At 46.2% G+C, this 25,425-nt stretch overlaps 1 protein-coding gene and 1 long non-coding RNA gene across 2 annotated transcripts; one reads left to right on the forward strand and one right to left on the reverse strand.

The window, feature by feature from the left end:
• The first annotated feature begins 20,161 nt into the window (after positions 1 to 20,161).
• LOC144771753 (uncharacterized) lies at positions 20,162 to 22,733 on the forward strand. Its single transcript, XR_013599466.1, has 3 exons — positions 20,162 to 20,228; positions 21,473 to 21,604; positions 22,314 to 22,733. It is a non-coding gene; the product is annotated as an uncharacterized LOC144771753 (long non-coding RNA).
• LOC144771752 (zinc finger BED domain-containing protein 6-like) lies at positions 20,759 to 25,042 on the reverse strand. Its single transcript, XM_078656052.1, has 2 exons — positions 23,220 to 25,042; positions 20,759 to 20,960 (listed from the first exon to the last, which is right to left on the reverse strand). Exon 1 carries the CDS (start codon positions 24,899 to 24,901, stop codon positions 23,225 to 23,227), a length of 1,677 nt encoding a protein of 558 aa, XP_078512178.1. The 5' UTR covers positions 24,902 to 25,042; the 3' UTR covers positions 20,759 to 20,960; positions 23,220 to 23,224.
• Positions 25,043 to 25,425: the final 383 nt, after the last annotated feature.

Genomic DNA, 25,425 nt, shown 5'->3' on the forward strand with positions numbered 1-25,425 from the left:
CCGCAGTGGCCACTTGCGTGTTGCGTCTAGGACCCAAGAGACAAACACATTCCTTCGATAAGAACCAGTCTTCACCGGCCCCTCACTAGCGAACAACAGGCTAGACTCTAAACATTACCTTTACCCTCCAAGCGTCTCAGACAGCCGAGGCAAGAACAAAGATGGCTTCTCTCTAGCTTTAGGCCTTTAGGCCTGAAAAGAGGCAAAGAAGGCACAAAACCATGTCAAAGTACATAGGTAAACCCTACAAATAGGCACAAATAAGGCTGAAATAAAGGATTCATAGTATATACTGAGATGGTGGACCATAGTCACCATCAGTCCAAATAGGACAAATTATCCAGGCACTACAGTCAGGTAGACACCAGCACTTGTCAAACAACTGTTCTTCAAGTAATCCATGAACCATTCACTTCCTTGGTGAGAAGAACTTGCAACTGGGATGAAGTGGGGTCATTAGAATCCTAATGTTATTCTCATTGTCTGCAGAGAAGATCTGGATCCATTTTGAAGGCTATGCAACTGGTTCTGGGTGGTTCCAACTCAAAGTCATTATCTGCCTGTAGTGCAGTCCCAGCCTTTGTGCAATGCCATGGCTTTCACAGCAGGTAGTGGTGCTACTGGCTTTGAGCAGGAATATCCAAAACCAGGGCACAATGAAATGTGAGGTCTCATCACCTGGCTGTTATCACCATTTCTGAAGGGGTAATGAGGGACAGAACCTGAAAGCTCCTCACATTTTGCAAAAGAACCTCCTGGGAAAGAAACAAGACGGACAGGAGCATGGTCGAGAGGCAGAACCCTGCCCGAGCTTCCTCTAACCTTCCCACAGACCACCACTTTTGATTATGGGACTCTCTGCTAAGATCTTCGATATAACCTCTTTTCTGTATAGGAGATGACTTTGTCCCCACTAGAGCTCCAGGACAGGAGTACCAGTATGTACTGTGGTGACCAACGTTTCAGCCTCCAAGGCTCTCCTGCAGGGACCAAGCTCAGGGGCAGGCTTTTATTTTGGAAATACTTTGGGCCATGGGTCAGTACCCTGTCTCTACTATACACACAGGAGAATTGATCTTCAGTTGTAGGAATCACAGGTATCGAAGGAGCCTGGGTCAACATACTATGTAATGGTGCAGGCATCTTTTCAGTTTGTAATCCGCTGTATTATCCATAGAAGTGACGCTTCAGTCAGCGCACTAGCCGCAGGCTCTAGTAAAGGGTGCCAGTGTCTCCAATAGGACTCAGCTACTGCAGCCTGGATTTAACCTTTCAAGCTGGAGGATTGCACGATCACAGTGTTGACTATAGCACATTTAATGTAAAATACTATTAAGGACTGAACTGAGTTTGATGCTACCTTATATTTTAGAAAGTGGCTATTTTGCAACATTGGCCTTAGCATGATACAGTGGGATACAGTGTATTCTATCGCCTCAAGAGCACTCGTGCTGGCAGCCCAGCTGGACCAAAGAAAAAGAGGAGAAAAAAAGAATCAGCTAACTCCCCCCTCCTAACTTTCCAAATTGGCAATTGTTAGGAAATTTAAACAGCAATACCTTTCTAAAATGTCCTTATAAAATTTGTAAACATACCCTTATCTTCATTCTGCCCTACTGCAGGACCAGATTCACAAAGAGCCTCCACAGTCATAACAGAGGCTCCGCACTTATTGCAGGATCTCTGCACCTGTGGCGTGATCCTTGCAATGAGAAACTGCAATGCGGAGATAATGCTGTGAGTGCAGAGATCATGCAACACTTCGGAGACTGTACCACAAGTAAGGAAGTTGTTAGTGAATCAGGCCCTCAGTGTCTAAGTCTTAACTCTCCAGTTGCAGGAATGCAGGCAGTAGCCCTATATTGTCTCAGGAATCTGGATCCACCCTTCATCTTTTGTCATGATGAAGTAGGGGGCCATCAAAAATGGATCGAACTGGTCACAGCAACCATATTCACACTACACAGGAACTCATGCCATAATCAACAGTGCAAACACACACACTGGACACATACATGGCATGGAAGCACAGAACAACTATACCCAGTTGTATTAATCATTAAAAATCAGTATGCTGCACTACCTCTGTATTTCAGAACCCAAGAGATGGGGTGTAGTCCCATGTTACTTGAGATGACACGTTTGGTGTGCCCTCCTAGGTCACAGAACAGGTTCTTGTGCTTGGCTTTACCATTGCCAGGCTAGGTCTCAGTGCACGCTAGATTCACATGCTAGCTGGCCCCAAATAAAAATCAGGATACAAGTTTCACATGCAGTTGGTCATTCATGGCTGGGGTAAATGCCGAGGTACCTTGCAGGAAACATCCCTGTCCCACCAATCAACAATATCACAAAACTAATGGGCCCATTATGATGGCAGGCAGAGGCACCACTGCGGTGCTGGGGGAAAATGCAATTTTCCATTCGCGAGCAGCGGTCCTCTCGTCCGTCATATTTCAATGGGCAAACATAGCCCATTTATTTCCCCTCTGCCGAAGTGCGACGCGAACCGCCATAAACGTGCAGCCGCCATTGCGGCGGTGGGAGCCATTAGAGACCCGCCACCGTCCAGAATGACGTTCTGACCTCCGTACAAATCAGGATGCCCCAAAAACCCAGTCACACCGCAGCGGAGAAACAACCCAACCAGAGACGGCAGAAGCATGACTGTGGAGCACCAAACCAGACTCCCGGTCCACACCACCCGGTCTGGACCGCAATCGATCCAGCTCTACACGTCTTCCCAGTGCTGTACCTGATACACTACCAGCAAGTTATGCACCATCGGGGACTATGCCACAGGTACGGAAACACACAACTCCGCACACAACCACAACACACAACTCATGGGCTGATAGATGGTTCCTGTCCACACCAGACACTCTGGTGGGGACAGGAACACATCCACAAGTGTACCCACATATGTCCTACCAGTCACTAAATCACCTCTCTGCATCCAGGTCACCCATCAACAGCGATATCAATGCAACGTCCTAGTCATGTCACCGCAGCGGTGAAGACGTGGGAAAACATGTGCACAATGTACAAGGCAGGGCCAGCGCCAGGCATGGGCAGTCCAAAAAGGTCATAGGGCCACCGTCCACACACCAGGCCCCCCACACCCATTAAGGGACATGCTATGTGCCCCTCCTGTGCACCCCCATGCACAATAACCAGCCAGGTGAACCCACACCATGCACCACACACCAAACAGGGAGACAGTTACAGCAGGTGATGCTGCACAGGAACACACAGCACATAAGTTCAGGGCCAGGGCAACCCTCACACCACACCCACACTACACTCATGTCAAGCAAACTGAGTCCAATCACAAAATTAACACTCACAATGAATAGGAACAATAACTCAACTAGACACACCCCATATTGACACACTGCCACATAAACAGACCAGATATCAGCTGCAATGGAGGACAAGAAATGGGAAAGCTAAAGTGAGGTGGACACAAATGTATGGTCAAGGAGCTAGCCACTAAGCATATGTACATCACATGCACGAGAAGAAACATATAACAACACAATTAGCCCATCAAATCACACATGGCTGGCACAGTGAGTGAAATGAAACCACAGTCACCTCTGTGCAACAACTCAGGGAGACAGCAAGACAACCCATGCATAGGCACAGGAATGAAAGGAAGACTCTTAAGTCCCTCTCGGTCTTCTACCTTAATACCCGGTCTCTGGTCAGTCATCAACTCGACATCTTCCATCTCTTGGAGTCAGAACAACCTGACATCTTATTTTTGACCGAGACCTGGTTAACAGATGATTCTGCCCCTGATATCTTGGCCGCCACCCCCCCTGGTTATCACATACTACAAGCTAATCGTGCCCCCGGCAAAGTCGGAGGGGGGGTTGCCGCTATCTTTAAGCACCCGATCCGCTTTTCCATAGTGCCTACTACCAGCATTCCCTCGGTAGACTGCCTGGTAATCAGACTGGAACTGTCAGGATCCTCTCTTATATGTGCTCTGACCTACCGTCCCCCCTCATCTATGCCCAACTTTCCTGCCCAGTTTGGTGACCTCATCGCCCAGCTCACCATTAACAATTCTAACATCTTGGTTTTAGGCGATTTTAATTATTGGCCTTTGGACACCCACGAATCTCCCAGCTCACAAGCCTTTTCTGACCTCATGTCAGGCCTGAATTGCATTCAGCATATCCATTCGCCCACGCATACAAAAGGGCACAACTTAGATCAGGTGTGGACATCTGGCTTGGACATTTCAGTCCCTCTCATCCTGCCATGCTTATGGTCAGACCATTTTTAATTACATTTACGTTAGGGATCCCCTGCCCTACCGTTAAGCCTCAAGAGACGAACTTTCTGGCCCGTAATTGGAACAGGTCAGATTTAAACACTTTTCACTCTATTCTTAGCTCCTCAGTCCCTTCTACCCCTGATCCACCTGCCTCTATTGACACCCAGTCATTAAATCTTACTCGCTGGCTTACTTCTGCTGCTGACGCAGTAGCTCCGCTAAAATTAGTTAGAGCCAGACGCTGCCACGATGCTCAAAGGTGGTTCACCGAGGACCTGAGAGCCCTTAAATTAGGCCTCCGCCAAGCAGAACGACGTTGGCGCCGAGGGTACTCCCCTGAGAATAAGGAGGTATTTTCCTCTTTACTTAAAAATTATAAAATCGCTATAGCCCTTGCCAAATCTACTTATTTTTCCACTAAAATTATGGATTCCACAAATAAGTCGAAGGACATATTTGCCATTGTGGAAGAACTATCCAACCCAGCCAGACTTACATTAGGGCCACTCCCCTCCCAAACTCTGTGCGATTCCTTGAACGCATTTTTTGTCGAAAAAATAGCAAAAATTAAATCCAGCATTGCTGCTCAAACTTCGTCTGCTCACCCCCTAACCACTGAGCTCTCCAAATATTCCAATTCTCACACTCTTACTGCTATTCCTCCCATTTCGACGGCTATTTTTTCCTCGCTCCTGCACAAAATTTCCTCTGGCTCTCCTCGTGATTGCTGTCCTCCCTCGGTTCTTCGAGCAGCTTTCATCTCCTGCCCCGAGCCCCCTCTGGCCCTCATAAATAGCTCTCTGGCCACCGGGGCTGTTCCGTGCTCTTTTAAACAAGCCGAGGTGGTTGCCATTTTAAAAAAACCTTCAGCAGACCCCTCCATTCTGAGCAATTACCGCCCTATATCCCTCCTCCCTTTCCTCAGCAAAGTCCTGGAATCGCACGTGACCCACACACTCAGTTCCTTTATCGAGGACTCGTGTGTTTTAGATTCTAAGCAGGCAGGGTTCAGACCTGCGCACTCAACGGAGGCTGTCATTCTCTCCGTGATGGATGAACTGCGCAGAGGGGCTGATGTTAACACCCGACAAGCCCTTGTCCTTCTGGACTTATCGGCCGCCTTCGACACGGTCGACCACGGAATTTTGGTCGACCGTGTCGAAGAGGCCGGCATCCGAGGGACCGCCCTTGACTGGGTTCAGTCCTTCTTGACGGAACGACAACAAGCTGTCAGGCTGTCTCAGTTCTCCGCCACTCAGGTTGAGCTGTCCTGTGGCGTTCCCCAGGGCTCTTCACTATCCCCTCTCCTTTTTAATTTGTACTTAGCCCCGTTACTTCGTGCTCTCCGCGGGTTGAGCGTTACTGCATTCAACTACGCGGATGATATTCAATTGATTTTTAATATTGATTCTTCCGAGGACTCCGCCTCTACTTTCCAAAATACACTCTGCTTCATCAGTGACTGGATGAGCCTAAACCACCTGAAGCTTAACCCCGACAAGACTGAATTAATTCTTGTCGGGGGAGCCTCCAACCCCTGGCAATCTTCCATCTGGCCTGCCAGTCTTGGAAGCTCTCCCTCTCCAGTCAACTCTGCCAAAAGTCTGGGTGTCATTATTAGTAATGACCTCTCAATGACTCCCCAGATCAGTGCAGTGGTGTCCGCCAGCCACTTTCAACTCAGGAAACTCCGGAAAATATCCCGCCTTCTTACCACCGAAGCGCTCACGTTAGCACTCCTGGCGTTAGTGATCAGTCGACTCGACTATGCTAACGCGCTGTACGTCGGCATCCTTGAGTACCAACAGAGAAGACTCCAGCTGATACAAAATCAGGCTGCTCGCCTGATTTTCCACCAGCCAAAAGATCAGCATGTCCGTCCACTCTTAAAGAGTCTTCACTGGCTGCCGGTATCCGCCCGCTGCAAATTTAAGCTAGGCTGCACTATCTTCAAATCTCTTTCTGGTCTAGGTCCCTCTTTTATTTCCTCCCTCCTCCATTCTTACACCCCGTCCCGCAACTTACGTTCATCCCAAATGGCCCTGCTATCCGTCCCCAGGTTCAAGAGGAAAAAACACGGGGGCCTGAGGTTTTCTCTTCTGGCCCCATCCCTCTGGAACTCCCTTCCACTTTCCCTCAGACTTGCACCTTCATACGCTGGTTTCAGATCACTTCTTAAAACCTTCCTCTTCACTATCTCATATCCTTAGATCCTGTTTCTTTTTCACTTCTTTTCACCACGCCCCAGCACAGCGCCAAGAAACCTAATGGTGTTAGCCGCGCTCTATAAATTTTTTTCAAATCAAATCAAATCAAGTCAAACAGTGGGCAGCCACACATATGTATCCAACTACTTGACAGGTATATGCCAGCAGCACAACACACAGGGCCCATTGTTACACTCCATGACTGTCAAACACAAGTTAAATCCTACACACATATCCCCCCACCAATCCCACACCTGCAGCACTCAACACCAGTGTCAAACACACAGAATGGTGCCAATGATGTCCAGTCAATACACTGACAAACAATCACACTCCCTGGGGGACATCCACAAACATCACACACACACTCAGGGATGCCTGAACCAATGCTGGCACAAAACAACAGCCAAACACAAAACTCACTAACAAGATACACAGAAGTACAACAAGCACAGACCTGTACAGTAAAACTGGGGAAAGGCAATGTGAGCCCAGACAGAACAGGAGTACACAACAACACACTCAGGAAGGGTAGAAGTACCTCGGCAAGCACACATACAGCTCACCCATCACCCACAGATGCACAATTCTGGGACACCCAGGTGAAAATAACATGACCAGAGGACTGTGCAGCACAAACAATTGAACTACATATGAGCAACCATGACTGCAAAACAGTACAAGAAAATCACATATAACCAATAGGGAATCTGTCCTGAGTGGCACATTGGCCCTGTTCACAGATCAGCACCACAAAGCAAATTGTAACAAATAAAGTGGTGGGGAGGCACAAACACTGGCAAACCAAGGGGACAGCTGACATGGGAGTGAAGTGTTGTGTACGTCAGTAGTGGACATGTCTGGAGTGCCCCATATACAAATAGATGGAGTGCACACTCACAATGGGTAGACATCAGAAGCACAGATACGGGATGTTATGGCTCCACAGCCCACATGCCATACTGGAGCCAAAAAAGCCTCAAGTGACAGAAATGCATGAGAAAACACACCCACAATGTCAGTGGGGCTGAGCAGGTCTGCACAGTGATCACAAACAGTATCAAGACACATGACTGATCAACAAAACACAACACTGACTTGCTAATCACACACTCTGCATACTCACAATTGCCACCAACAACAAGTAGGTGTCCCTCAGAAGTGCAAGAACACACCACCACACTGCACAGTGCACAACCTACAACTTCCACATGTGCACACAATCACAAGCACAGGGCTGACTACTCAAACTAACAGGCACTCAACTCCTGGGTGACACATGTGTGCAGTTGCCATTGCAGGTGCACACACACATCAACACTACTGACAAAGTCACCCCTTCACACTGCACACTTCTTGACCACCCAAGGTTACACATTGAAATTTACCCACGTGACAAGGATGACTGGCCATCACAAGATAATCATACACCAACACTGTTGTTCACACATCAATAAATATCACACAGACATGATGGCCCCGGCCAGCCTGCCTGCAATCCTGAGGATAGAATCCCACTTTGTGCTGTCAGTGCATCCAAACACGACATGTGTACAATTTGGCTAACCTGACCAAAGAATGATTATGACAACAGTAGTTCATCACAAACAACCATCATTGCACCCACAAGCCTCAGAGTCAAGAAGAACTGAAGTGTCTGTCACCTCTGCAAAACCCTGAAAAAGTGGAACAAGCCATTGGCAATGTTGAAGTGGCATACAGAGCATGTGTCACATTAAACCATACCCACACAGAAAACCCTTTATTTAGCAAGGACACTGACAAAGCAGACAACTTGAGTAACTGTTTGTATTCACATATTACACAGATAGGCACCAAAAGTAGACAAGAGCAAGGTCAGTGGCCAGTACAAAGTGCAGAGTAGGTACAGGGAATGGGCAAACAGCAGTGTTAGAAATTAGATTTCTGGTTGGCTAAAGGCTTGCGCCTAAGCCAGGTAGGAACCACCACTCTAGTCAGGGCAAGGGGGGAAACATCCTTTACAACGCAACTTTTACCACGCAGTGGCTTTACGACGCAACTATTACAACGCATGTCATTACAACGCATTGCGCTGGGGGCGCTCTAGGATAGGGAATGGATTTCATTTACTATCCAACACCTTCCCTACTATCCACGGGGACTGGAGTTGGAATAGTAAATTAAACTATTCACTATCCAGCACCCCTAAGCACTATGCGTTGTAACAGTATGCGTTGTAAAAACTGCGATGTAAAGGCATGCGTGGTAAAAGCATGCGTTGTAATGTCATACATCCGGGCAAGGTAGTTACACGCTGAATATAACCCCTGCTCACTCCCTTGGTAGCTTGGCACGAGCTGTCAGGCTTATCCCAGAGGCAATATGTAAAGCGTTTGCGCAACACACACAGCAGCAACATATTAAGCACACCACAAAAGGAACTCCACACAAGGTTATATACAAAAATAGCCTTAATATTATAATAAACACATTACAATAGTAATCACACAATATACACTGTGCCAACTGGCCCTAGACAATATTTACAGGGGATTATCTACACCTGGCAGGGCCAATTGGGCCACTGTCAGAACCATCAAAACGTGAAAATAGTAAAAGTAGAACCAATAATAAACATAGAACACAACCATTAATTACTGGCAAATACTGTACTCAGCATTATCCTGCAACATAAATCATATTATGCACAGTATCACCTTACGCGGTAAAATATATTCTGCTCCAACTTCATAAGCCTAAACATTAGGCCATAAACTCATAAGTTTAAATGCATTAGAAAATAACATCCTAATCATAAATCTCATTAGGGTCATAAACCACAGTATGCAAATCACCTCAAAAATATAAAGCACATTAGAGTAACCCTGGGCGTAGTTCGCGTAGCCGCACTCCGCGAAGCTACGCGAAGCCGCACTTGCACTCCGCGAGCTACGTGTAGCTCCGCGGACATGCGTAGTAGCTTGCTAGACCCGTTCGCGCGCCGTTTTTCGTCTTCGGGAGCGCGGTGCGCGTGTTCGGGGCGCTGCCTGCATGCTCGCAATAGCTAGCGCGCTAAGTTACTCAATGAGGTTTGTCCCGCCCGCTTGCGTTCCCTTATTTCCGGTTCCGGGTCACAAGTAACGTGTTCGCGTTGTGTTAGACATGTTCGGGAACTCATCTTCTCGTTCGCACTGCCAAAGTGCGTGATCGCGTCAAATATCGCGCGAACTTACCGCGGCGGTCGCGACGGGCAGAGCCATCTTCGATTTCACACTCTGGCTATGGTTTTGGGCCTACTTCAGCATCTCACTCCTATCTCTTCCATCCTGGTCTTTTCCCTCAGTTTTTCTAACTTTCTTTACTTCTTACCTATTTCTGTCTGTGCCTAGGTGTATATTTCTCATTTTATTTTTACTTTTACCACTTTTTTTGCAACTTTTCTCTTGTTTTATATTACTTCCTTCTTTTATCTTTCTTCTTTCTTCCCCTAACCTTTTTGTCTTCAACTTTCCTTCTCCCCTCCACCCAGAACCATGGTGAAGGGTGCCAGCAGAATCAGCGGCTCAAAGGGCAAGGCGGCTGTGCCTAAAAAAACCAGGCTGCCTTGCGGCAGAATGCGCCCGGCAGGAGTGACGCCCCGCCAACTTTTTGGGGAGGAGGAGTTGGCCGCCCTGGTCTTTTTTATCCAACGTCACCTCCCCTTGACTTTGGCAGCAGGCGGCAGGCCCGGCTCCGGATACCAGCACATTGAAGAGCGTCTCCGGCGGTGGGCGAAGGTGCGCCGTGCAGTCTTCCGCTGCTCCGGTATCCGGCGTACCCACCATCAGCTGTCCCACCGCTGGGCCGACATTTTGGACCGGGAGCAGGACCTGTTGGACCTGCTTGGTGTGGAGGTTGTGGGTCTTGGTGAGTGGCTACCCCAAAAATAAAGTGTGTATATATATATATATATATATTCACTGAAAAAACCATAGGTTATAGACCATATATAGTTAGGAATTAGCATTTAAAAAACCTTATTTTACTCACACAAAACCATTGAAATTCCATATATAGTTAGTTGCACTAACTATATATCGCGCACCTGCAATCCACTGCTGATCATGTCACATATTACATCATTCATGACATGGTCAGTGACATCACTGATGACATCACTGATGACATCTCAAATGACATCACTGATGACATCACTGATGACATCTCATTTGACATCATTCTTGTGCTAATACGATAAACCTCTTCAGACTCTAATATAACCTTAGATACACTCAGTGTATACAGACACACACACTTCCACTCATCCATGGAGTTACTCACACACCCAGTCAGTCATGCAAAGAAACAATCTCATCTCCATTTCTTCAACTATACAGTTAAACACACCTTACTTATTGAAACATATACTAACACATATTTACTCTCTTATACAATCCCTGATACAAGTTCACAATGATCGATACAACCACTCACTCATTCGGTGGCTCTCATGCACAGTTATTTATATATGCCAACTCTCACATGTACTGTGTTTTACATATGTACTTACTATGACATGTAGCATTGAGATATCCATTCACTCATCAATACACTCATGCACACAGTCAACTGCCCATGTAGCTGTTTCCACATGCACTCTTGAACTCATACACCTAGTGAATAAACTGTTCACACATCTATGCATAGAGTCACACACCTTCCAGCCACCCCCACACAAACTCAATCTCCCATAGAAATACTTGGGCAAGCAATTAATAACACATATAGCCTCTCGTATAGCTAATGATCAACACATGCAGCAGTTTACAGAACAACAGACATAATGATGCACAAATTAAGACAGTTTAGTCACTAACCCATGCATTCAGTGAGACACATTTAATCACTCACTCATACAGTCAGTCACGCACCTACTAAATCCTTCATCCAGACACTTATACATCCACTCATTCTTCAATATGTAAGATATATTTTAACTTTACAGAAACATACAGTCACTGGATGTTGTCATCAGTGATGTCATCAGTGATGTCATTTGAGATGTCATCAGTGATGTCATCAGTGATGTCACTGACCATGTCATGAATGATGTAATATGTGACATGATCAGCAGTGGATTGCAGGTGCGCGATATATAGTTAGTGCAACTAACTATATATGGAATTTCAATGGTTTTGTGTGAGTAAAATAAGGTTTTTTAAATGCTAATTCCTAACTATATATGGTCTATAACCTATGGTTTTTTCAGTGAATTTTCAAGGTTTTGTAAATGCTAATTCCTAACTATATATGGTCTATAACCTATGGTTTTTTCAGTGAATTTCAATGGTTTTTTAATAGCAAATATCATAAGCTGTCGAATGTCAAGTACGTGGTAAGTGAAAAAATTTTCGTGTTTATGCACACTGATCTGCTTTGAATGGTGCCCCCCCCCCTTATTTCTATTAGGAGTACTCTCTCTTTGCAGATAGTGAAAGGTAGTTAACGCAGGCCTTTGCCCCCATTGTAATCCGTCGTGCCTGCTTCTCTCTCCATTTGATTGATTGTTATCCAAGTATTTACTGTTTTAGAATTAGTTCTCTTTGGTTCATTCTCTATTTACAAACAAACACAGAGTCGCAATACTCTGTTTAGTCTTTGCAGATAACGAAAAATCGTGTAAAAAAAAAGAAAAGGAATCGAGCAAAATCAGTAGGCCACTAATGGGATCTCTTTTTGACCTCGCTAAAATAGAAACATTAGGAACAACCCCTCATGACAAATACAAAACTAGTGAGATGAACTGAACTCCACACAATGATGGCTGCAAAACAGCTCGGCTCCGCCACCCACCCCGCCCAAAATAACGATAAAGAGCGGCTGCCATGATTGGTTGCGGAATGGCCACGACGGAGCTACGAAATGATGCTGCTCTCATGCTAACCCCAGCTTCAGTCTGAAACATCCAGAAACACTGTAGACTACCAATTCGATCAGTTCCGGTAGCGCCCCAATGTAACCCGGTAGAGAAGAACTAGCCCTCCCCTCTTTCACTGATGGTTCTTGTTGCCTGTCCCTTCTGTTCTCATTTAACAGAACTATTTAGCCTGCTGAAAGGGGTTGTGTTCCGACCGCTGGTTGGTGGAGACATTTTGACTATATTCTTGACCTGCGTTGTCGCGTAATGCGTCATATGACGCGCCGCGTTAGCGCATCCGGGGCGCGCAGCGCGTAACGTAAGCATAACAAGTCATGTGACTTGTTAATAAAACTTTTCATTGGTTCATTTTACTTTTCTTATTGTAATGATGAAAGGCTTGCTCATATGACCTAAAAATTACGCTTTTCATTACTTCCGAACATTATTTTTTCTTAAATATATGTTATAATGTTCCAGGCTAATGTACTTTCCCGGAAATTTTACAACTGTCCTGCAAGTAAAATATATTCTTTTTTTGAGAAAAAGAGCGTTTCTTCGTCCCATGATGGAGCCGTTGAGCAAAAGAGGGTCGACCTGCTGTCTTAGTCGCCGATACGCCTGAATATGAGATTCTTATCGATCACTTTATGTTGCAGGAATAGAAAACACAACAGCCCTTGACCATTTATCTTTACTGCGTTCCTTCGTATTATACCTTTTACCCTTCATGTAATTGGTCTGCTTTATTTCACTTGCCTTTTAATGATTCTAAAACAGTGACTATTATTACAAACTTTACCAATGTATATACTACTACCATGTTTTCTTTTAAAAACCTTTATTGTGAAAATTTCATTATACAAATACGAGCCTATAACCACGTGGGCCGGCCACGGAGCAAACTGTAATCGTATGTGATGAGTAGACATTTACACTGTAGAGGAACGTAACGGGCGGGCCATTAGGTTGCAAGAACTAAGGTGTCTAACAGTTACGGAATCGGTGGACGTACATTTTATAATTAAAATACGACAGGGCCAGTTACAATAAAATTATCTAGATATACATTTGCGGGCAAGTACCATGGGTGACGTTAATTCGAACTTTCAACAGTACAGTAATCAATAACACATCAGAACTTAATATCAATAGGGATGTCGAAATATTCAATCAATTCTCGTCCCCGCCCGCCATGTGCTTCAAAACTGCATACGTATCTCGTGATTTCAAGGTTCTGCAACCAGTACACAACAAGGAGTTACGAGTCCCATTTATTCCGGCGCCATTTTGGGCGAGGACGGGCAGGTCCAGGATATAGTCAAAATGTCTCTACCAACCATCGACTATGATGATGTTCATATGCTGTATTTATTAGAGTAACACTCATCTGCCCACATGAAATTAATTTACCACAATCTAAACATGTCATTTTAATCTTTCCAAAGTTCTTCTAAATATTTGGGACCGTTTCCCTTGCCTCTGAAGCTCTCAGTGCCACTTCTTTGATGAATGTACTAGCAGGTCAGGGGTTCTCCTCCAAATCTCTCTTTTATGCAGCACTATAATTAATTGGTACCACCTCTCCATATGACGATGCATGGTATAGTTACCACAACTATATATTTTTTCGGTTCCTCTGGAGAGTTCATCGTGGCAGATGAAGCGTGTAACATACCGGGCATTTACCTTTTTTTGCATGTACAGGAAAGGAAAAAAAGGTGCCAGGGCCATTTTAGTGGACCAGGCCCAAATCCAAAGAACAGCTATCTCACAGGCTAATGGGGCGACCCACGCCGAGTTTCAGCATTGTAGGATGACCACACAAGTACAGCAACTTGCTAGACATCACCTCGGTGCCATCCGGATCTCGGCGCCCCACTGCAGATGAAGTGCCTCTCAACTATGAAACCACCAGAAAACGCTTGAGTCAGCTTTGTGTGAAGCCGCCATTTTGATTCAATCAATAGCGTCCCCCTGCACACATTCAGGGACCTGGTCGTGTCTTCAGGTCAAACGAATTTGGGACAAGATGCAGAAAGGAAAAGGAAAAAAGTTCCGCCGGACCCCGGGAGGTGGCCGCCTATGTCATGGGCGATCTTAGGCCACACCAGGGCAATAGTGAAGCTGCAGCAGGTGCAAATAAGTTTCAGACAGTGTTACAAGCGCTGCTCAGAACTCTCAACTATGACACCACCTCGGTGCCATCCGGATCTTGGCGCCTTGTGCTGGTTCCGGCCTATTCACACATCGGTCCGCTACTGACGCCACCTCACAGGCCAACGGGGCACCCCACGCCGACTTTCGGCGCAGCATTGTAGGATGGCCACACCAGTGCGGCAAATTGCTGGACACCACCTCGGTGCCATCCAGATCTCGGCGCGTTGTGCTGCCTTCGGCCTATTCGCCACAAGTGCGCACGCAACTCAGCTGCATAGCGAGTGAAAACACCAAGGGGCGCCCCACTGCAGCCGAGGAACCTCCATCTTGGGGGCGACGCACAGCATCACATTGCTTTCCAATGCAGTCAGATCCTCAAACAGCCCCCACTGACTGACGCGAACTTACAGGCCAACGGGGCGCCCCACGCCGACTTTCGGCGCAGCATTGTAGGATGGCCACACCAGTGCGGCAAGTTGCTGGACACCACCTCGGTGCCATCCGGATCTTGGCGCATTGTGCTGCCTTTGGCCCCATTCGCACATCAGTCCGCTACTGACGCCATCTCACAGGCTAATGGGGCGCCCCACGCCGACTTTCAGCATTGTAGGATGACCACACCAGTACAGCAACTTGCTAGACATCACCTCGGTGCCATCCGGATCTCGGCACCCCACTGCAGATGAAGTGCCTCTCAACTATGAAACCACCACTGTGACATCCGGATCTTGGCGCGTTGTGCTGCCTTCGGCCTATTCGCACATCGGTCCGCTACTGACGCCATCTCACAGGCTAATGGGGCGACCCACGCCGAGTTTCAGCATTGTAGGATGACCACACCAGTGCAGCAACTTGCTAGACATCACCTCGGTGCCATCCGAATCTTGGCATCTCAACGCCTAGTGGTATCTTCCATACAGAAAATATTGTTACGCTACCTTTGGCCCCATTCGCACATCAGTCCGCAACTTAGACATCACCTCGGTGCCATCCGGATCTTGGCATCTCAGCGCCTTGTGGTGTCTTCTCGTCAGAAAATATTGTTGCGCTGCCTTTGGCCCCATTCGCACATCAGTCCGCTACTGACACCATCTCACAGGCCAACAGGGCGCCCCACGCCGACTTTCAGCATTGTAGGATGGCCACACCAGTGCGGCAACTTACTAGACACCACCTCGGTGCCATCCGGATCTTGGCGCGTTGTGCTGCCTTCGGCCTATTCGCACATCGGTCCGCTACTGACGCAAACTCACAGGCCAACGGGGCGCCCCACGCCGACTTTCAACATTGTAGGATGGCCACACCAGTGCTGCAACTTGCTGGACACCACCTCGGTGCCATCCGGATCTTGGCACGCTGTGTTGCCTTCGGCCTATTCGCACATCGGTCCGCTACTGACGCCGCCTCACGTGCCAACGTATTTTCTCCGCATTTTATACCCTATGCCGCATAACAGGTTATGTGACTTGTTTATAAAACTTTTCATTGGTTCATTTTACTTTTGGTTTCCTAATGATGGAAGGCATGATCATATGACCTAAAAACAACACTTTTCATTGGATGAAAACTTTTTTTTTTTTCCAAACGATGAAAGCCCCACCTTGTTTCTGGATGTTTCAGACTGAAGCTGGCGTCAGCATGAGAGCACCACCATCTCGTAGCTCCGTCGTGGTCAATCCGCGAGCAATCATGGCAGCCGCTCCCCACCAGAAGCCTGCAGGAGTCGGGGCCCCCAAAACTTTTGATGAATTCTCAAAGCGGAGGGGACGCTTTCGAGAATGGGGTCCAAGACCTAGCAGACAAGCGTCCGATTTCCAAGGTGTCCCAGGGCCATTTCAGTGGACCAGGCCCAAAAAGGAAAGAGCCTGCCGCCATTTTGAGAGTCCTGTGGCAGCCGACTATCGCTGCACCGCAAGAGTGGGCGCAACTCAGCTGAATTGCGGCTTTTGACACAGTGGACCAAAAACGGACGGAATGGCAACTGAAACGGTAAAGGGGCGCCCCACTACAACAGATGACACTCCACCTGGAGAGGCCCGTTCACGCCGCCTCCCCCGGGGCGCTCCACGCCGTTATTCGGAGCAGCATTGTAGGATACCAAAACCAGTGCGGCAACTTACTGGACATCACCTTGGTGCCATCGTTCTGCTGCCTTGGAACTATTCGCACAACAGTTTGCTACTGAAGACCCACCCCCCGCGACGCCCCATGCCGTTATTTGCTGGGCGGCAACTTACTAGACATCACTTTCGTGTCATGTAGATTTCAGCGCGTTCTGCTGCCTTGGAACTATTCGCACAACAGTTTGCTACTGATGACCCGCCCCACGCCGGAAATCTGGACGTTGTGCTGCGTTGGGACTATTCGCACAGCCGACCGCTACTTCGTTGTTTTTCCCTAAAAATGTTTATATGTTATTACTATTTTTGTTTTCTTGTATATATTTATAAATTATTAAAGTTTTATAATCTTACTACTTTGTCGGAGTGCTATATATTTTTAATGTGACACATAATTGTAAAAACTTTGATGTACAAAGAGTCATCCCTGGAATCTTCCGCTTCACGCTCGGTCCCCTCCCCAATCACAATACAGGATGGTTTTCAGATAATAGCAACGCTTCTGCTGTGACGGATCTCATCGAGTGTGGGCCTTGATCTACTATAACTCCTTTGAAGAGGGGTGAATCTTTACAGCTGTGGCCATAAACTACATCTGCAGGGCTAGCTGATACCCTAGGACCAGCCTGGACAATCGGACACAGAGGAAAAGGAGTGTCAGAGGGTGCAGTAGTGAATAGGGCGAAAGGGAGGTGTCGGGCGGGCACAGGGTGTGATTCTCAGGAAAGAGCAGCGCAGATGGGGGGAGGTTTATTACCCATGCATAAGACAGAGAGCGGGGGTGACCACTGCCTGGGGGAGATGCTTGCGAGGGTGGGGAGCCATGCTAAGGATCGACAGCGTGCACAGAGTGGGTCTGGTCAAGGCATCTAAAATGGCTGCCGTGCACGACAAAAGTGTGGCATTTGAAAAAAGACAAGATGGCGCAGACAATGTTTTTCAACACTTCCTGATTACCTTCGAATCGAACGTTAACAGACGTTGGGGCATATTACCAAAGTTAAGCGATATTTATCCCTAACGATGCATTGCAAAGATTTTTTTACCGTCAGAAATTATCGCAGATAAACGTTGCTATTATCAAAGTTTATCGCAAATACGATAAAAACCGACCGCAATGCATTAATATCGCTGAAAACTCAGCGATATTCATGCATTACCGAGCTAATCCTCTTAGCCATGTTATCCACCTCCCATAGGATAACATGGCTAAGAACTGCTCAGGGCAGCTGTTACTTTTTGGAGATATTCGCGCTTATCTCGAATATTTCCAAAAGTTGATAATAGGAGATAGCGATGTTAGCGACTGTTTCCAGTCGCTAACATCTTGGCATGCCCACTTTGCATGTCATTAGTGATAAATATCACTCACATGCAAAGTGGGGCCCAAGATGGTCGCTATCTCCTACTAGCCGTCGCTAACTGGTGTTAGCAACAGCTAGGTAATACAGATATAATTTTATCTCCGCGAAGCGGAGCGCTGTTACAGATATATATCTTGTTTTTGAACGTTAATTTCTCAAAATGCACTGAAGCACATATATTGAGACCTAGCAAAGGCACATCGGGCTACCAGTCCCTAATATTTTACCAAGTTTCGTGCAAATCCATTCAGCCGTTCGATTATTATTATTATTTATTTTTTTTGCCCCGCGGGGCCCTTTTAAAACCTCCACATCAAACCTAGGGGATCAGCGAGGATCTACTATGCCCCCTTATGGTCATTTGCCCCTTCGCTTTGGCCTCCTCTTGTCTCTCGATCCTACCGAGAGACAAGATGGCGGCCGCTACGGACTGTTTGGAATGTTTACAGACACCGGAGAGCCAATCAGCTTCGCTTCGCAAAGCTCCGTAACGCGAAAAGTACGCGAAGCGGTCCGCTGTTACAGATATATATCTTTTTTTGAACGTTAATTTCTCAAAATCCACTGAAGCACATATATTGAGACCTAGCAAAGGCACATCGGGCTACCAGTCCCTACAATTTTACCAAGTTTCGTGCAAATCCATTCAGCCGTAAGATTATTATTATAATTTTTTTTTTTTGCCCCGCGGGGCCCTTTTAAAACCTCCACATCAAACCTAGGGGGTCAGCGAGGATCTACTATTCCCCCTTATGGTCATTTGCCCCTTCGCTTTGGCCTCCTCTTGTCTCTCGATCCTACCGAGAGACAAGATGGCGGCCGCTACGGAGTTTTTGGAATGTTGACAGACGCCAGAGAACCAATCAGCTTCGCTTCACAAAGCTCCGTTGCGCGAAAAGTCCGCGAACCAGTGCGCTAACTGGTCCGCTGTTACAGATATATATCTTTTTTTAAACGTTAATTTCTCAAAATCCACTGGAGCACATATATTGAGACCTACAAAAGGCACATCGGGCTACCAGTCCCTACAATTTTGCCAAGTTTCGTGCAAATCCATTCAGCCGTTCGGGCTAAAAGTGAGGCCAACCGCCCTATGGAAAACTCAATGTTAAAAACACGTTTTGGGACCCCCCTTTTTTCTCGGCCCCCACAGGACGAACCCCCCCCAAATTTTCAAGGGCTGCTCAGAAACAAAATGTGCCATTTTCCTGAAAATTTCAGCCAATTCCGTCCACAAACGCCAAAGTTATTAGACATAGAATTTTCAAAAAACCCATAGAGAAAAAATCCTAACTATATATACCTACTGGCGACCGCCAGTAGGTAATATATATATATATATATATATATATATATATATATATATATATATATATATATATATATATATATATATATATATATATTATATACATATAGATTATATATATATATATATATATATACATATATATATATATATAGTTGTATAAATATTGTTATTGTATCTTTGTAAATATTGGCTGAATAAGTAACGCGATGACTGTTGCCCCTAGTTACATTTGCGATGTATTCCGGTATATCTACTGTCATTGTATGACAGTGTTCTTGTTCTTCACTGGCTCTTGCGTGTTGTTTCAACTTGGCGCTAGCTGTTGCTGTTTATTGATGTGAGATTTTCTTTATTGCTGAGAACTGAAGTTAGTTAATGCTATTAATAGAGTCTTGTCCTTCCTTTGTCCGTCAGTGAAATAACGGTGGATGGATAATTGTACGTTGTTTGCATATTGTAGCATTTTTTTCACGGCCTTCTCTTCTGCATGAATGGAATCCTTTTCTTGCAAAGAATGCTAACGTTACTTTGTTCTTCTTACCTCAGCCAGGGCCGGCTCTAGGGGGCATGTGCAAGCTGTGCAACTGCACAGGGGCACCAAACTTCAGGGGCCACCGCACCAATAGATATCCTTAATTTAATAATACTCTAAGGATGGATACATATTTGCGTTGCGGCCCCTGGCATGGATTTGTTGCCTCCGGCTCTGTTCCACTGTAGCAGTGTGATTTGCAATTATGTCTATGTTTCACATCACTCAATGTATTTATCTATGTTTATTATTTTAATTTTTACATGAACCACAGAACCCAGGGGCAAGCAGAATACAGGGACCGAGTCGGCGGGTGAACCACCAGTTACACAGAGCTCCTCTACTGAGGATCCTGCTGCTGTCCCCAGTAAGTCCAACAGTGCTTGTTTTTTCCTCTGTAATGTGTCTGCAGTGCTTTGTCAATTGACAGCAACCAAGTAGGCATCCAGAATGATGTTTGTCTAGTATTTTTGTAAACGTTAGTATACCACTACTAGTCTTGTGGGTATTCTTCTATCTCCTATGGAGTTATATACATATTACACAACTATGTAACTATGCACACGAAAATTGGATGTTGTTGGTACTGATAGGCAGGTTGGACCTTACTTACACCTCAGTCACAGAACTCTGAGGAACGCACAATTCACTGAACGTCAGCCTATATGGCCTGAGTCATTGGTCTATTGTTCAAATCACACTCCTGAACCCCAATACCAAGATGCCGAATGCTTTTAGGACACAAACCGTTACCTAAGAAACCCCCTTTTGCTCACTCACTCGTGTGAGTCTCTAAGACAACAGACACTGAAAATAAACTTCAGAGTCAAAGTGGTCATTCAAAAGCTTTATTTTGTTAGAAGTAAGTAAGTAACATCAATGTTTTTAAATGCTTCCGTCCAATACGTTGAAGGGCCCACCAGAAAAAATCCAGAGTTAAAACAGGCATAATAAAGTAATCAACATTTGTACAGCTACTAGTGCACAATAGGGAAATGTGGCAACTATCGGAGACCTCTCACCAACGTATACTGGTCAGATATTCCTCTTTTTTTGTAAGCTATGGAAATGTCCGCTTCGTAGAAGGCAATCTTCTCACCTGCCGAAAAATAATGACAAAAGTGGTGCACGTTAGACAGTATTAAATACATTTATGCCAGTTTTATGCAGCCATGCTAAAAAGAAGTTGTAACCTGTAAGCAAACTCTATCCCACAATCCACATAGAAAACTTAAATACGGGCCCTTTTACTTTCCCACCTCTTCAGGTGTATGCATTGAACAATGATGTGTTGCCCCAGAGCGTCTTCTCGTACTGCGCAACAAGCTGCGAGTTAACACATGCGCAAAACTGGATACATTGATGTACAAAGGTTACATAGTTCACTTCCAATTTCCAAGGACTAGAGTAGCAGGACAGATGAGATGAGCTTGGGTACCATACCATAACAATGAATGCTAATAATATGTGTAGTGACTCTGCTGTACTATGCAATGTGGACTCATACTGATTACGTACGTTGGACTTAACTGTTTTGAAGAACTCCATTCTTGGTGAACAAGTACAAAGGGGGCTGTGCATCCATCTAAAAAGGCGTACTTATTTTTATAGGTGCAGAACCCTTACCATCGACCAGTGCCGACGGGGACAGCGGCGCTGCTTCAGCGCTCCCGGCGGGGACAGGAGGAACAGAGGCACCTACACCAGCAGCAGTGGGGGGGGAGCCAACAGCGGCGGGCGATGGTAAGTTACATTCAATAGTGATCTGCATTACTTGGTGGGAGGGGAAAACTTTCTCACTGTACTCTACTGGAAAATATATGATGTTACCTTTACTTGTCATTAGCATGCTAAGCATTACCACTACAGTAATGCAAGTGCCTGATAGCAGTCGGATGCATGGGTTGTTGTTAAAGCATGTAAAGGGGAAAACACAGCTGCCAGCGTGGTTGGGAGACACACCCAATACCGGTGGTTAGTGGATAGTCTCAGCAGCTGCGGTGTTTTGGGCAAACCCAAAGGCAAGGGAAGGAGGGGACGACTGGGTGCATGGGTCGTTGCTGGTGAAACACAAACCAAATAAGGTTTGTTGCGCGGTATAAAGTATTATAGTCTTTACTAGACATGTGCTACTAGCTGCCCCCTGTTAATTAATGTTACTTTGAGAGTGTTCCCGCCTTCCCGGAACAAAAGGAGATATGTAAAAGACAGGTGTTCGTTCTAATGTGTGTGACCGTTGAAGTACACCCATGCTAATAGGGCAGGCATATAGCCGTGACAAAAAGTCCGACAAATTAATAGAGGCTGTAGAATGTTCAAGATAGACGCAACACAATTTCTGGTACTCAGCTTGCTTGCTAGTGCTACTGTGCCGCCCACTATGTGTTGAATCAATGTTGTGTTCTTGATTTGCGGGGAGTTTGGATTAACAATTCTGTTTCTTTCTTTATAGTTACTCCTTCCCAAAAACCAACCAGGAAGGAGTTGGCAGTCCGGGCCCGGCAGCGGAAACTGCAGGCAATTGTAGAGGCCTACCGCCGGCTGGTGGATCAGGCCGAGGAGGAGGAGGAGGAGGCGGCGGCAGCAGCTGCTGCCTCTTCCAATGCCCCGGGCCCCAAGCCTGCAGGACTACGTCGCCGTGGTCAGGCAGCCGCCCGCCGCCGCATTGTTACATCTTCGGCGGCCCCCCCACAACAACAACAACAACAACATGCATGCAAGTGTAGGTGCCGTGATTTCAAAGCAAAGATTCTCCGCCGGGTAGCGAAGTTGGAGGAGGAGCGGAAGAAGCAGGAGGACGGTCTAGAGGAGCGTGTCAAGATACTGGTGGACAAACACCTGAAAGCCCGCCGGCTTTGAAATGGACCCTGTTTTTTGCCCCTTTTTTAATCCTTTTGTTGGTGGGTGGGATGTGGGAGTTGGGGTGTACATTTGGGTTAAAATTTGGTTGGGGTTAGGGGAGGGTAGGGACAGCTCTGGGTCAGGGGGTTACATTAGTTATATATTTTATTTTTCTATTATCATTATTAAAATATAAAAATAAAACAAAGATATTATTTTCACAAGAAAACATTTGAAGTTCATTTGTGTTTGTTGGGGGGGTGGAGGGGGGACTGTTTCACCAAATAATGTACGTTGTGCAACATGAACATGCACTACGAACGATAAATTAAGTACTGACTGCACCTGTAGTAGTAGGGTCACAAGTGCATAAATAATTTATATTATTAAATAACATGGGAAAATTGCCCATCACGTGAGTCTGAAGTTACTACTAGTATACTTTAATTCCATGCACATTTGCTCAGAGTCGGCTAAACAATCCTATGCAATGCATTGCATCATTCCTTTAACATACCTGTCCTAGTTGTCAGGGAAGAGGAGCTCGTCCTCAAACTCTGTGCGTTCAGACAGAAGTAGGTCATGTAACCCAGTAGTGAGGACGTCTTCTTCACACTCGCTTTCTTCATCCGGCGGTGATTCACGTACTTGATAGTCTGGTGGTATGAAGCGTTGATTCATTTTTATCATTGTCAGCCGCTCCACGCTTTTGGGGGAGAGACTAGTCCTTTTCGATGTGACAATGGCACCAGCAGCACTGAAAACCCGCTCAGAGGAGACACTGGCTACAGGACAAGCCAGATACTTTATCGCCAGCCTGCTCAGCACTGGCCACTGTCTCCTTCTTTCATACCAATAGACCAATGGGCTTTGCTCCATGAACACCTCTGTTGTGTCATCCAGATAGGCCTGAACCATCCGCTCAATGTTCATTGGTGCTCGGCTTTGCTGGTCCTCTTTTCCCTTTGCAACAGCAACGGACTTACCCATCCCTTTCTGTATAAAAAAAGCAGTTATGCTTTTGGTTGGGTCTGCTGAATCAGATCGTGTAGGTGCTGCTTTTGGTACTGTTGGTGCCTGCTGGAAAGCAGACGCACTGCTCTCACGCTGTGAAGAACTTGCGTCAGGAGTACTTGGACTGGCCTGGGCTGGCAGTGGCAGGCCTTTAAGTAACAGCCGTTCAGTTTCTAACTCATTAGCTTCCGCAGCTATGGAAGTTTTGTACTTGTCAACATCCTCATCTGAAAATGGAATTACTTCGTTACTGCTGACAAATAATTTGTACCGTGGATCCAAGATTGTTGCAGTTATGTAATGTTCACCTGACACAATATTGTTGAGCCTTACATTTTCACACAAGCGGTTGACTAAGCCCTTGGCTAAGGTATATGCATCAACTTTTTGTTCGTCACCTTCGTATGTTTCACAGACCTCCTTCACCTGTTGCTCAAGCATGTACAACAATGGGATGGCTTGGCCCATAGTACAGTCCTCCCTGCTAACTGCACGTGTGAAGACCTCAAAGGGTTGTAGCATCTCTGTGATGCATTTAATGAGGTCCCACTGCCACATCTCAATGGTCAGGGCTTTAAGATTAACAGTAGGATCCCCTAATCTTCTTGACATGACATAAGCATTCAGTGGGATGTACTGCTCAAAGAGACGCTCAAGCATGAAATAAGTTGAGTTCCAACGTGTTGGGACCTCCTGTATCAGTGCTTTGACTGGCAACCTATGCTCTTGCTGAATGACCCGTAGCAGCTTCCGTCCTTTGAAAGAATGGTTAAAGTGCGTGCATATTCTTCTGCAGATGGCCATTATGTTGCTGACTTTGGCTTCATTTTTCAGAAAGTCTTGCACGACTAAGTTTATGCAGTGTGCCAAACAGGGTACCCTGAAATAATGTCCTTCTCTCATTGCCTTCACTACATTACTGCCATTGTCGGTGGAAACAAAACCAATCTTAAGGCCTCTTGGTTTCAGCCATTCAAAGACCTTGTCATTAAAGTCAGACAAAATGTTTTCAGCAGTATGACTTTTGTCCATACCAAACATGGCTATAGTTGCATGTCTGCGCGTGTCATTAAAAATTCCAGCAACGTCACGGAGGCCTGAAGTTAACTTGTCTTTAACACCTGCAAAAGAGATCCAGTGTGCGGTGATGCACATGAAATCTGTAGCATCGCAACTGCTCCACATGTCTGTTGTCAGGTGGATACAATGGACAACACTCTGTTGTAAGGCTTTCCCAATCAATTCCAGCACATCGTGGTGTAGTGCTGGAACAGCCACTCGGGCAAAATAGTAGCGACTGGGAACGTTCCATTTTGGGCAGAGGGTTGCCACTAATTCCAGAAATCCAACAGCCTCAACAAATGAAAATGGGAGAAGGTCCAGTGCTAACATTTTCGCAAGTTTGGCATTGTATAAACGTGCTACTGGGTGGTTCCGCTCGTACTTTCCCTCCTGCCTTAACATGCTAGGAATGGTAAGCTGCTTTGCATGTCTTTGAGTTGTGCTAGACGGACCACCTTGCATCGCAGACTTTGCACTCCTTGGTGTTTCCAGCTAACTCTGGTGCCACTGAGAAGTTGCAGATGCGGAGGATGTGGTCTTTACCACTCCAGTGCTGGCGACAGGGGTCGATTGTGTACCACTCCTAGATAGAAGGTCATCGTCTCCCTCTTCTTCTACCTCCTGATCAACCATGAGTGGACCTTGTA

This window comes from Lissotriton helveticus, chromosome 8, assembly GCF_964261635.1.
Source record: "Lissotriton helveticus chromosome 8, aLisHel1.1, whole genome shotgun sequence".
NCBI classification, from domain to species: Eukaryota; Metazoa; Chordata; class Amphibia; order Caudata; family Salamandridae; genus Lissotriton; species Lissotriton helveticus.